An 11,698-nucleotide genomic window follows, 5' to 3' on the forward strand; every position below is an offset into this window, starting at 1 on the left:
GTAAATTTATCGAATACATTGCCCTTTAGGGTAAGCCTACACAGACAGCTCACTTGCAACAAACTTCAGAGAACTTGGTGGTGAATAGGTAGCCAGGCAGCATTCAGTGATTGATTTATGATTAATTGGATTGGATTTGATAACGCTACACATGCTTTTAAATATCTGTAATCATGGGTCGAATGACTTCTCCTCGACAGCAATCTTTGACTCCAGAGCAATATCACCGGCAGATCTTCCAATCATAAACTTATAATCACCACCTTTAACCACCCACTTCTTTGCCGACTCATCAAAGAAAGCAAAGTCACGAGTACGGACAGGTATCTCAACCTTTGTGCTCTCACCAGGCTTAAGTGTAACCTTCTCAAAGGCAGCCAGTTGCTTCAGAGGATCACCCTTGGCAGTCTGAGCGGCTCCCACATAGACTTGAACAGCGATGGCCCCGACGACCTTGCCCGTGTTGGAAACCTTCAGGCTGACATTGTAGTCACTGCTAGACTCTTTAACCTCCAGGTCGGAGTAGTCGAATGTGGTGTAAGAGAGACCGAAACCGAAGGGGAAGTTGACCTTGTCGGTGGAAAGGCAATCGAAGTAGCGGTAGCCGATGAAGACACCCTCGCCGTACGTTACCCTCAGCCTGCCATCAACATGCTTTCCGGGGAAGTTGCCATACGCAGGACAGTCCTCGATCTTCTTGGGGAATGTGCAGGTAAGGTGGCCTTCAGGGGTTTGAGCACCTGTCAGCACATCTGCGATAGAGTTACCAGCCTCCTGACCAGGGAACCAAGTCTGGACAAGACCCTGGATCTTTTCCAACCAGGGCATAGCAATAGCGACGCCAGTCGAGTTGACGACAATGGTGTTGGGATTGACCTCAGAAACCTTGGCGATCAGGCGGTCCTGACTACCGTCCTTGGGCAGGTTAAAGCTGACTTGGTCCTGGCCCTCAGTCTCCCAGAATGGCTCGTGACCAGTGAAGACAATGGCATAGTCGGCGTCCTTAGCCACGTCGATAGCTTCCGAGAGGAGGTCATAGTCATGCTCCGCCTCGGACATATATCCTACTCGCAGACCAACTCGTCCCTCCAAGATACCAAGATCAAGATCCTCTCCGTCCTTGGTAGCAGGGGGTGAAGTGTGCATAGCGAGCTTGTACTTGCGTCCCGCCTCCAAGGAGACCTTGAACTCGGGAGGGTTATCACCGCCGAACAGGAAACCCATCGCATCCTTGGAGTTCTCCTTCTGCTCGAAGACGACCTTGTCGTCGATGATAAGCTTACTCGGTCCCAGACCAGAGGCGGTAAAGTAGTACTTGGCGGTCTCCTGGGCTGTGAAGGTACCCTCGAGGGTGACATCCTTGTTGCTAAAACCAAAGCTGCTTAAAACGGAAACTTCAGAGTCGGGATGAGCAGGCTTGACTTCGATAGGCTCAGGGTTGCCAGGTTCGAAGATCTTGAAAGTAAAACCGGGGTTGCCGTCCAAGTCGACAACGTTCTCGGCGATAGGGGGAAGCATACGGAATGTGTGAGCTCCTATGGCACTGTTAGCTATCATTACCAAGAATTTCGCTTCTGGATATGCTTACCCTTAGCATAAGAGAACTCTGCACTGTCACCGAGAGCTTCGTGAAGAGCATCCCAAGGAGTGACCTTGTAGTGAGCGTTGACAGACGCACTACCGCCACCATGAGCGAGACCAATCTTGGCGTGGCCTAGCAGAGCAATCTTCTTGCCCTTGACCTTGTCTTTCGACAAAGGAAGAACATTGTCTTGGTTCTTCAGCAGAACGATACCCTTGGATCCAGCTTCTCGAATAAGAGCTTGATGCTTGGGGTTGTTGATAGCCTTCTCGTCAGGAATGCTGGGGTCCTTGAAGCAGTTGAGACGCTCGAGAAACTGGAGCACACGCTTTGCACGCTCGTCGATGGTCTCCTCGGAACTCTTGCCAGCCTTGATAGCTGCGATGACATCCTCGGTCTTCCTCCAACGGGTAGGACCAGGCATCTCGAGATCGAGACCAGCTTCGAGAGACTCAGCGGTAGAGTTGACACCACCCCAGTCGCTCATAACGAGGCCATCCCATCCCCAGTCGCCTCGGAGGACTTTCTTGAGCAGGAACTCGTTGGAGTCGGCATGGTGTCCGTTGACCTGATTGTAAGAAGTCATCACAGCCCAGGGGTTGGCCTCCTTGATTGTAATCTCAAATGGTCGGAGGTAAAGTTCTCGCAAGGTCCTCTCACTAATGGTTTCATCAACAGTCAAGCGCTCTGTCTCCTGCTCGTTAGCAGCAAAGTGCTTGATGGTAGCTGAAACGCCCTTTTCCTGGAGACCCTCCACAACTCTGGCGGCCATCTTGCCAGTCAGGAAAGGATCCTCTGAGAACGACTCAAAGTTGCGACCGCCTAGGGGATGACGATGAAGGCACATGGTAGGTGCAAGAAGACAACGGGCGCCCTTGGAGTGTGTTTCCTCAGCTAGGGCAGTGCCGATCCTCTTGGCAAGGTTGACATCGAAGGTTGAAGCCATCAAACAAGCGGCAGGGAAGCAAGCAGCTGATGTTCCACCAGCAAAGGCAGCTCCTCGAGCGCCATTGGGGCCATCTGAGACCTTGACATGAGGAACGCCCTTGGAGGAAATGGGGACTGTCTCCCAAAGGTCCTTTCCAGCGAGGAGCGAGATCTGTAGTAAAGTGATTAGTTAGTTGAACGAAGAATGTCAATGATAGGGTGTAAGTGAAACGTACCTTCTCCTCAAGAGTGAGGGAAGAGAGGATGGACTGGATATCAACAGACGCCATGTTGATAGTGAGAAGTCAATTGACTGAAGAGGAGTGAAGGAGAGTCACATCTTGTGAAACGAGGAGAAGGCAGCTCTTTAATAGCACAACAGCCAACCCCTCAACGCCATGACGACTTCCCCAGGATAGTGAACTCGCATGTACATGACCCGAGTGATCCGTCGTTCAACCGAAGAATGGACACTCATGTGGCCATTGAGTACCCGCTTTACGTGCATCTGCGTAGGATGCCGTGTTGTGCCATTGGATCGCGGCCAAGGTGGTTCCTTGGTTTAGTGGTGAGTCTATTGATGCTAGTGGTACCGATCCGAGGCTATTCCGATGATCAGACGGAGCTTTCCCAGTGAATAGCCTTGAAAGTCTCGAGATGGTCTAGTTAAATATGGCTTTTTCTCGTAAATAGAGTTCTGGAGCCGTTTGATTAGCCGTTGCCTGTTTGTCTAAGCTTGGAATGACTTTGAGTTGCACTCTAAAGTTGTTTCTTGAGCATAGAAGTACAATACAAGGTGAGGCCAGTGAGTGTCACCCATCGGCTAAATAGAAGTGTCCCGTCCTTCCAGAGTTTCAGTGGAGAACGTCGGCTCCTCGCTCCTAAGTTCCGGGAGGGTCGCTAATAGTTAACCGATAATGATAGAAAGTACACTTGCATGCAATGTTTCTATATAATGAAACAAACATCTTAAAGTCGGTCAGAACTTAGTGTAAATGTCGGAAAACTACCCCAATTAAGTTCAGTCACGTATTTCAGTCTGTGGTTGTTATTGCAAGGCCTCAGTCTGGCCTGTGTCTTTGTTGGACCCCCAACTGGAGCATCACCTGGGGCCCCTGAGCGATCGCCATTGACAGCTGCAGAGTTGGAGCACTAGGAATAGCGCCATTAGATGTACATCACATCACCATGAAGCAACAGGAGACACTCAAATTGTCCGGTATAAAGAGAGACCAACAAGTCCCTATTCATACCTGAAGAGGAAACAAAGGAGGTTATTGACGTTTCTTATTCACAACCCTTGCTTCATCCCTTGGTAAAACAAACAAATATGCCCCTTGAAACCATCAGCCGAGGATTATGCGCCTCCAAGAAAAGAACAGGTCAAACAAACTCAAAACATGTGAGTCTGCGTCTACTCCAACTCAACTTACCTAACTAGAACAGTGACGCAAACAAAAATAGCACACGCCAGAGACACAACACACACATTGACCTCCATGTAATCGTGTCCTCTCCCGCGATGCCATTGTCAACAAAACAGCAATTATAGGGAAACCAGGTAGTTACGGTCAAAAGATGAGCTCCCACTTAGAGGCGCCCCGAGGTATTACACTTCATGATTTTTTAGTTAAGCCCCTTTACTGACAGTTTTTAGGGGAGTCGTGGGCTTCAATTCCAACAGATTTGATTCTCGCCGAGTTGAAGCGTCGCAAAGATGATGGCGAGAAACCAGAATGCGGTTCGAGAACAAAGGGCTCTTATGATACTTCGGCGCATGTATTTGCATTGATCCTTATCTTGACACTGAGCACGTTAGGTAGGGTTGTTCAATTGGGAGCTTTGAGACGGTACTGATATCTTTACAGCATGCGCATTCCCTCTTTTCTCGCGACGAACGATGCGCGGACGGGGCCAGAAAACCGTGATATTCTACTGCCAGCACATTGGAACCGGTGTCCTTCTGGCGACGGCCTTCGTCCACCTCCTCCCGACCGCTTTCGAGTCCATGACCGACCCATGCCTCCCCGATTTCTTTAGCAAAGGATATACGCCGTTTCCAGGTTTTGTGGCTATGATCTCTGCTATCATTGTCGTCGGCATCGAATCGTACCTTACGGCCCGAGGAGCTGGTCACTCTCACTCCCACAATCATGGATATTTTGACTCGGACGATGAACACGAGAGTGAGCTGCCCATGATGGATGCAGCTGGACTGTCTGAAAGGAGGCACGGACCGCGGCCGCCGGATATTCATCTTGAGAACATGGAGAGTCAGGGGCTAGTTGCCGGCGTGTCGCCTCTCCCCGGATCTTCACCACTAGTGGGACAGGAGGGTAAGAAGCTTGACGATGATTTTAACGATGACGACTCGGATCTTGACTTGGATATGGAAGAGCTTGAGCCAGCTGGATCAAGCAGCACGAGACACCGACATGGACCTTATGCGTCGCTCAAGCCTGAGGGAGTTGGGGCTGAGGAGGAGCCAATGACACCCATGACGCCAATGTCTCCCGGACCACAGAACCCCGAAGAGCAACAAAGAAAACTACTACAATGCCTTTTGCTTGAGGCCGGAATTCTCTTTCACAGTGTCTTCATCGGCATGGCCATCTCCGTCGCTACCGGCCCGGCCTTTGTAGTCTTCCTAGTCGCTATCAGCTTCCACCAAACCTTCGAAGGCCTCGCCCTTGGCAGTCGCATCGCCGCAATTCAGTTCCCCCGCAAATCTCTCCGTCCATGGCTCATGGTTCTCGCCTACGGAACCACAACACCAATCGGCCAGGCAATTGGTCTTATCGTACATCGCATGTACGACCCCAAGAGCGCAGGAGGTCTGCTCGTGGTTGGCTTCATGAACGCCGTGTCATCGGGGCTGCTTCTGTATGCTGGCCTTGTGCAACTGTTGGCGGAGGACTTTTTGGCAGAGAAGAGTTACAAGATTTTGAAGGGCAAGAGGAGGTTACAGGCTTACATGGCTGTTTGTGCCGGTGCGCTCTTGATGGCTGCCGTTGGAGCATTTGCCTAGGGGGAGTTACGGGACTTTAAAAGAACTGATGTACATAGAATGTAAAATTGGTGGCATCTTGTCAATGGCGTCTTTCAGGGTGGGCAATGGAGTTTTGAATGTAACGCGCAGCGATACAGTTATTGATAATGTTAGTCGTTTTTCGTTTGCCTACTCTTGTACTCTTCAGAGTGATACTACGCTGGACATGTAGGACACTCACACTTCATGAGACGCCATGATATCTTCTTTCCGAGGACTTGCATCATGAACAACCCCGGCCGGCCCCACACCAAAAGTCCGAACTCCCGGGGTCCGGCCTTCGAAATGGTCCATCTGCTACCCCCTTGGTCCCCCTTTGCTCCAGGGTCTTTCGTGTTTCACCCAATAACAAATCTCCTTTTAATCAGCTCCCACCCACACCCGCATGAGCTCCCATGACATGACGAGCTATCGAACCATCAAGAAGTGAGCCCAGAAGCTGAATCTTGAGTGGCTGTTTCACTCTCAAGTCGGACAAACGTGTCCCTCGTTGTACCTGTTCTGTCGCATGTATCTCCCCTCCCTCTCCTCTCCTCTCTTCTCGTGTCCTTCATCATGCCTGGCCAACGTATCCTCCTCTTTATTGTAGCTCAAGCTTTTTTTGCTGGACTTGCTGTGTTTATCGCCAATTCGCCGTATCTTAATATGTCCGCCTCACCGACTGGTAGCCAGCCATGGGCTGATGGGCCTATGAAGCTGGTGACAACACCACAGTATGAGACTAAGAAGGTTAGTCAATTGAACTCAAGTGCTTTGGAGTGTAATTGACAATACTGACTTATTCAATCTGGTAGACCGATCTCTTCACCACAGGCGCCACTCACATGGCGCTTTTGCACAATGCCATTATTCGTGGCTTCAATTCCATCTACCTCCAAGCTCCTCATGTGAAGGACGCCGACAAGGCCGACTTCATTGGATATTCTCAGACTTGGTTCAAGTTTGTCAAATCGCACCACGATGATGAGGAGGACAACCTCTTCCCCAAGGTCCAAGAGCTTCTCGGCGACGAGCCAGTTTGGGACGAGACCCATCATGAGCATGGTAAGAACCCTAATTCTCAGTTAGTAGTACCTTGTCACTAACACGGAGGCCTCAGAGTCATTCCTTGCGCCCCTCGCCGAGTTCAACACATATCTCTCTAACCTCGCCTCACCCACTGATCTCGATGGCGCTGAAGTCATCAAGCTTATGGATGCCTTCAAGGAGCCCTTCGAGCATCACTTCCACAGCGAAATCTCTACCATCGCCGCTCTTTCGAACCACCCCAAGGCTCCCAAGGAAGACACCCCTGAAGGCGCTGCCGCCGGCCTGACCTTCAAGACGTGGGGCAAGAAGACAGTCACAAAGGCTGGCGTACTCGATGTTGTGCCTTTCTTCCTCCTCAACTTAGACCGAACTGCCGAGGAGGGTATGTGGGCTAACTGGCCCCCAATGCCTGCGCCTATCTCCTGGGGTCTGACAAATATCGCGGGTTCGTGGTACGGAAAGTGGTGGAAGTTTTCGAGCTGTGATTCGCAGGGCAAGCCTCAGGAGCTCTATGCTCTTCGGGGTCTGAAGCAGTGATTAGGAAGTTGGGTTCTTTCAGTCGGGCTTGGATGAAAGGTTGCGTGTGTTATTCTTTGGCGTTGCTTGGTAAGTGAAAGGATGAAAACTGTAGCTTTGTTAGTTGAAGAAATTCAATGGATCGGTACCAACTATCTTCACCTTTCCCTTCCGAGAGGTGAACGTCTTCCGCATTGCGATTCTTGGTTTTGTATAGGTTCGTAGAAAGGATCAAACGGCGTTTCTTTGAAGTTGTACACTTATATGGTAAAGTCGCGGTCACACTACATCGGGTAGAGGAATGAATAAAGACCTGACTTGCAAACATGTTAGTACCTCAAAAGCCATATTGCAGAAACGACTTTTGAAAGAAACCATGCATAAATCCAAGCCTTCTGATGAGTCGCAGAATGACTACAAAACCTAGGTTTCAGCACAGCGACAACTCTTGTTCCTCATCTCATCACCCTTGTGGACATCTACCAGAATCTTGATTCTTGAAGACGATGTAAGTGAGGAATCAGACTCATAGGCTCACCATCAGAGTCACGAGCCTTGCCATCACCACACTGCGAACATGAATCGTTCCATTTCTTCACTTCGAAGCCAGAAGGACGGCGGCAGGAGAAGTTCAAGCACGAGCTCGGACTCGGAAGTCTCTTGAACTTGCGACAGGGGCTCAGAGACGAGCCCTGCGAACTCTGAATCCAGCGAACTTCAAGACAACAGTTCGACGTATTCTGGCAATGGCACCGATAGTACCACGGTTCAAGTCGACTTTGATCACATAGGCGAGATCTCACCTCTCCAATCGCCTTTTTTTCCACGAATGGCCGAAGAGTGTCAGCGCCAACTCGAGGATGATGAACTGTTGAGCTATGCTCCGAGCTTCATACTCTCCTTGCTCTCTACATAGAGTAAGTCGCGGTGACTGGCCCTGGCTTGATTCCTGTTACTGAACTTTTCAAGGCCACTCCGTAGAACGCCTCTGATGGATGTGAGACGGAGAGCTGTAAGTGGAACTACCTAGTCAGCGGTTGAAACTCTATCAATTGCAGAGCTTATTGGACTTGCATGAAATACTGACAGTCTCCAGTCTAGTCTAGACTCCATCCGCGCTGTCTGTGGTAGTCCAAAAGGCCACTCCGAGCGTTTCTTGGAATTCGAGTCCAGCCACGAAAGCGAAGAAGCCTCCGAGACTCGTCCCTCCAGGTTTCCTAAGGCCTCTGAGGGATACACGGCCCAACTTGGGCTATGACTGAACCTCGTAGTGATGCCACATCGAGTCGTCGATCACTGTACCAGGCCGACTACGCCCTAATTATGATCCAGACGTGATGTTCCGACAGATCTGACCGGGCTCAGTGACTAGCCCCTGGATGACAGGGCAAAACTTGACATGGGATCGGCGTTGTATAGGAGGAGTTTTGATTTCTTTGGACGACGCTTCGACGTATACGGTTCGGGAGAAGGGCTTTTAGGTTTCTTTGGGCTCAAAGATAGATCGTGGGTATCGTATCGACGCGTTATGTCTTGCTTGGGTAGGAGTTTGATTTCTGGGGCAGATACGGTTAGCAAGGTTTTCAATCTCAGTATTGTGGAAGTCAACACAAGGTCCAAGGTCAAGGTCATGTCTTCCCACATAACTCTTCGGTCATAAATAGGTCGTCAGGATGTATCTGAGCACCGAGGACTCATGCTGTCCTGTTACTGTTGGCTTTAATCTCAGCTGTCCTGATTTCCCCTGTGGGTGGTAGTTTTGAAAATCCAAAATAGTTGAAGGCCCACTGTGCACAGTGGAAGGTCTGGGTCTTCAGTGCTTCCAGGTTTCGAAGCCCCTGAGGGGAATTACAACTCAGAATAGACGCCAGGCCGTGGCGGATCATAATCTTGGTCCAACAGCAACGCTTCTCATGACAGCGTACCCGAATATTCGATCACCGATATTCAATCTTGGCGGTTATACAACACTGAGTCAGAGAAAATGCCTCTATTTATGATAATACTGATCCAGTGGTTGTATTTGAACAGCTGTTGGCTGTTTATATGAGCTACTGCAGAAGAGAATATAAAGTCCTTAGCCAAGGGCCGCCAAACTTGATTCTTTTCAAGTCGATATTCCTTACGACTTTACACTTGCTTTCCAACTGACGAAATAGATACCAACGCCTCTCTCGACTAGGATCTCCATCAATCAGCATGGGATGTTGCTTTAGCCACCCGGAACCGCCACCGCGAAGGCGATGCCACGAGCATAGTCATGGGCATCGACATCGGTATAGACATTGCCATGGACACAGGCATGGACATGGGCATAGGCGTGGTCACCGCCACGGTCATAAACATAGTCATCGACGCCATCATCACCAGGAACCAAGTCCATCTGGGACAACTCTTGTGCCAGAACAAGGCGAGCCAGAAGCTGCCAATGAGCAATGATCGACGAAAATGGTGTTTCTTGTAGTTCCTAGCCGCTAATCGAAGCCATTGGCTCTTCCATGCTCATATCTCGTGATGTAGTATTTTCTCGTGTGTAGTTCGACGGTTGTACCTTCCTTGTAAGTGATGTCCCGTTAAGACAAATAGTGGAGCTGCTCGCGTCATGGACAAGTCCGAAGTCCGTAGTCTCTGTCGTGGTTGGTCAGTAAAGGGAGAGAAGTACCAGGGTCCTGAACTTAGCTGATATGTACCTTGGATACATGTCGTGTTTGTTGTCCCTTGCGTGTTTTATACAAACTTCCAACCTCCAACCCCAATCGTGATACTCGCAACCAACGCAATGGCTTCCAACCGTCATGTTCTTGTGCTCGGAGGCAATGGGAAGATCAGCAGGCTTCTCACGGTGATTCTGCTGAAGAAGTCCTGGACTGTGACGAGTCTGATCCGTAACCCTGACCAGATCGATGACCTGAAGAAGATCTCAGAGGGCTTGCCGGGAGACCACAAGATCCTGGTTCACGATCTCATCAAAGTTGATAGTCAGGAGAAGGCTGCCACCATTCTTGACGAAGTGAAGCCGGACTCTGTTGTCTTCAGCGCTGGTGGGTTGGATCTCCGTCCGGTAGCTGTGAGAAGCGTACGCTGATGAGTGAACAGGCCCTGGAAGAGGAACTGATCAAGACACGGTAGAAGGGCTCTTCCCGATCGTGACTTGTGGTGTGTAACTAATGTGTTTCTAGATCATCCGCATCGATCGTGATGCGGCAATCTTCTTCATCAAGGCCTCGGTCGCCAACAAGTCCATCAGTCATCATATCCAGGTCTCCTACTTGGGCGCTCGACGCGAGCAAGCTCCCTGGTGGACTGCCGAGGACTGGGAAGGCTGGAAGAAGGTCAACTCAACTTTCCTTGGTCCTTACTATGAGCCCAAGACCGCCGCCGATGAAGCTCTCGTCACTGAAGCTCTCGTCACTGAAGCCAGGAAGAGAGACGGCTTGACCGCTGTATCGGTCCGCCCTGGCGGTCTCACCGACAAGGATGAAGGGGGAGTGCTCTTGGGACAGACCAAGCAAGCCAGAGGCATGACCACTCGAGCATCAACCGCGAGAGTCATGGCCTTGGTGTTGGAGAAGGAGGGCGTGAAGGGACACTGGTTGGATGTTCTCGACGGCGAGGAAGATGCAGCGACTGCAGTCGATCGTTACGTTCGTGATGAGACTGAATGTGCTGAAGGAGAGCCAGTCCTGAAGAACTAATACTGTATTCGAGGATCATCGGGCATCACGACCTCCCAAGGCCCAGACAGCACTTGGTGCCATCCCTGTGCCCACCCCTACCCACCATGGCACGCGAGTCTCCCATCCATAAGGGGTCTAGTCAGGTACCCGGCCTCAAAACCTCGAGGAGTCCCACTGTTTGTGCGGGCCGTTAGGGGACCATCTAGCAGAACGTGCGCTGGAATTCCCGAAAAGGGGAAAATAGCTTCATGGAACTGCAACATGGTTTTTTGATATTCACAACTCTGATATAAAAGATAGAACCACGAAACTCGATAAGAAGTTTGGCATCATATGGATGTAACTTGTCCATTTTTTTCAAAGCGTGCATCGCAAAGTTGGGCTCAGGATCAGTGAGTGCGTAGCTGAGCTTCCCACACTCCCCCCTTTGATATCAGGAATAGAACTGCCGTACTGCTGCACCAGAAACTGATGGCCCTGAAGCTCGAAAGAGCCCACTGAACTTGCAATCACTCGCTAGATCTTTTGGCTATAAAAACCCAACCTTTCTCCCCCGCAGACTTGTTTTCTCTTCTTCAGGTCAACATCACTTGCTCGCTCGCGACCACATCACAAACGCACAACCATTCCTCCTTCAACCTAGAGTCACTTTGCTCTCACAGTTACATTTGCTCTTCTTCCAAGGTATGTCTCCCTTCTCTTTGTGTTGTTTCCCTTCGGGTCACTTCACTTCACGCTCCTTTGTCTCCCCTTCCAGCATCTCACATTTGCCCTCAGCATTCCCTCTGTGTCCTGAATCGCATTCATCATGGGCAAAGTCGCCAAGATCAAGTTTAAGGTACGCAAGTTTTTTGCGAAGATCAAGGTCCGTCGCCTCCTGCCAAAGGATGCCGCCGCTACTACCGCTGCCGCCAGCGT

General features: G+C 50.4%; 4 protein-coding genes across 4 annotated transcripts; 3 read left to right on the top strand and 1 right to left on the bottom strand.

The window, feature by feature from the left end:
- Positions 1 to 171: 171 nt before the first annotated feature.
- On the bottom strand, positions 172 to 2,799 carry FTJAE_6383 (beta-glucosidase B; the record flags this gene model as incomplete). The annotated part of the gene is made up of 3 exons (XM_037352989.1): positions 172 to 1,535; positions 1,589 to 2,681; positions 2,746 to 2,799. 3 exons carry the CDS (start codon positions 2,797 to 2,799, stop codon positions 172 to 174), a joined length of 2,511 nt encoding a protein of 836 aa, XP_037206596.1.
- Positions 2,800 to 4,087: 1,288 nt separating this feature from the next.
- On the top strand, positions 4,088 to 5,537 carry FTJAE_6384 (zinc-regulated transporter 2; the record flags this gene model as incomplete). Its single annotated transcript, XM_037352990.1, has 3 exons — positions 4,088 to 4,115; positions 4,167 to 4,328; positions 4,378 to 5,537. 3 exons carry the CDS (start codon positions 4,088 to 4,090, stop codon positions 5,535 to 5,537), a joined length of 1,350 nt encoding a protein of 449 aa, XP_037206597.1.
- A 576-nt stretch (positions 5,538 to 6,113) lies between these two features.
- Positions 6,114 to 7,124, top strand: FTJAE_6385 (uncharacterized protein; the record flags this gene model as incomplete). The annotated part of the gene is made up of 3 exons (XM_037352991.1): positions 6,114 to 6,287; positions 6,353 to 6,602; positions 6,658 to 7,124. 3 exons carry the CDS (start codon positions 6,114 to 6,116, stop codon positions 7,122 to 7,124), a joined length of 891 nt encoding a protein of 296 aa, XP_037206598.1.
- Positions 7,125 to 9,882: 2,758 nt separating this feature from the next.
- On the top strand, positions 9,883 to 10,798 carry FTJAE_6386 (nad dependent epimerase dehydratase family; the record flags this gene model as incomplete). The annotated part of the gene is made up of 3 exons (XM_037352992.1): positions 9,883 to 10,144; positions 10,200 to 10,228; positions 10,283 to 10,798. 3 exons carry the CDS (start codon positions 9,883 to 9,885, stop codon positions 10,796 to 10,798), a joined length of 807 nt encoding a protein of 268 aa, XP_037206599.1.
- Between the last annotated feature and the right edge of the window lie 900 nt (positions 10,799 to 11,698).

The sequence above is a fragment of the Fusarium tjaetaba genome (genome assembly GCF_013396195.1).
Source record: "Fusarium tjaetaba strain NRRL 66243 chromosome Unknown NRRL66243_c0000123, whole genome shotgun sequence".
NCBI lineage: Eukaryota > Fungi > Ascomycota > Sordariomycetes > Hypocreales > Nectriaceae > Fusarium > Fusarium tjaetaba.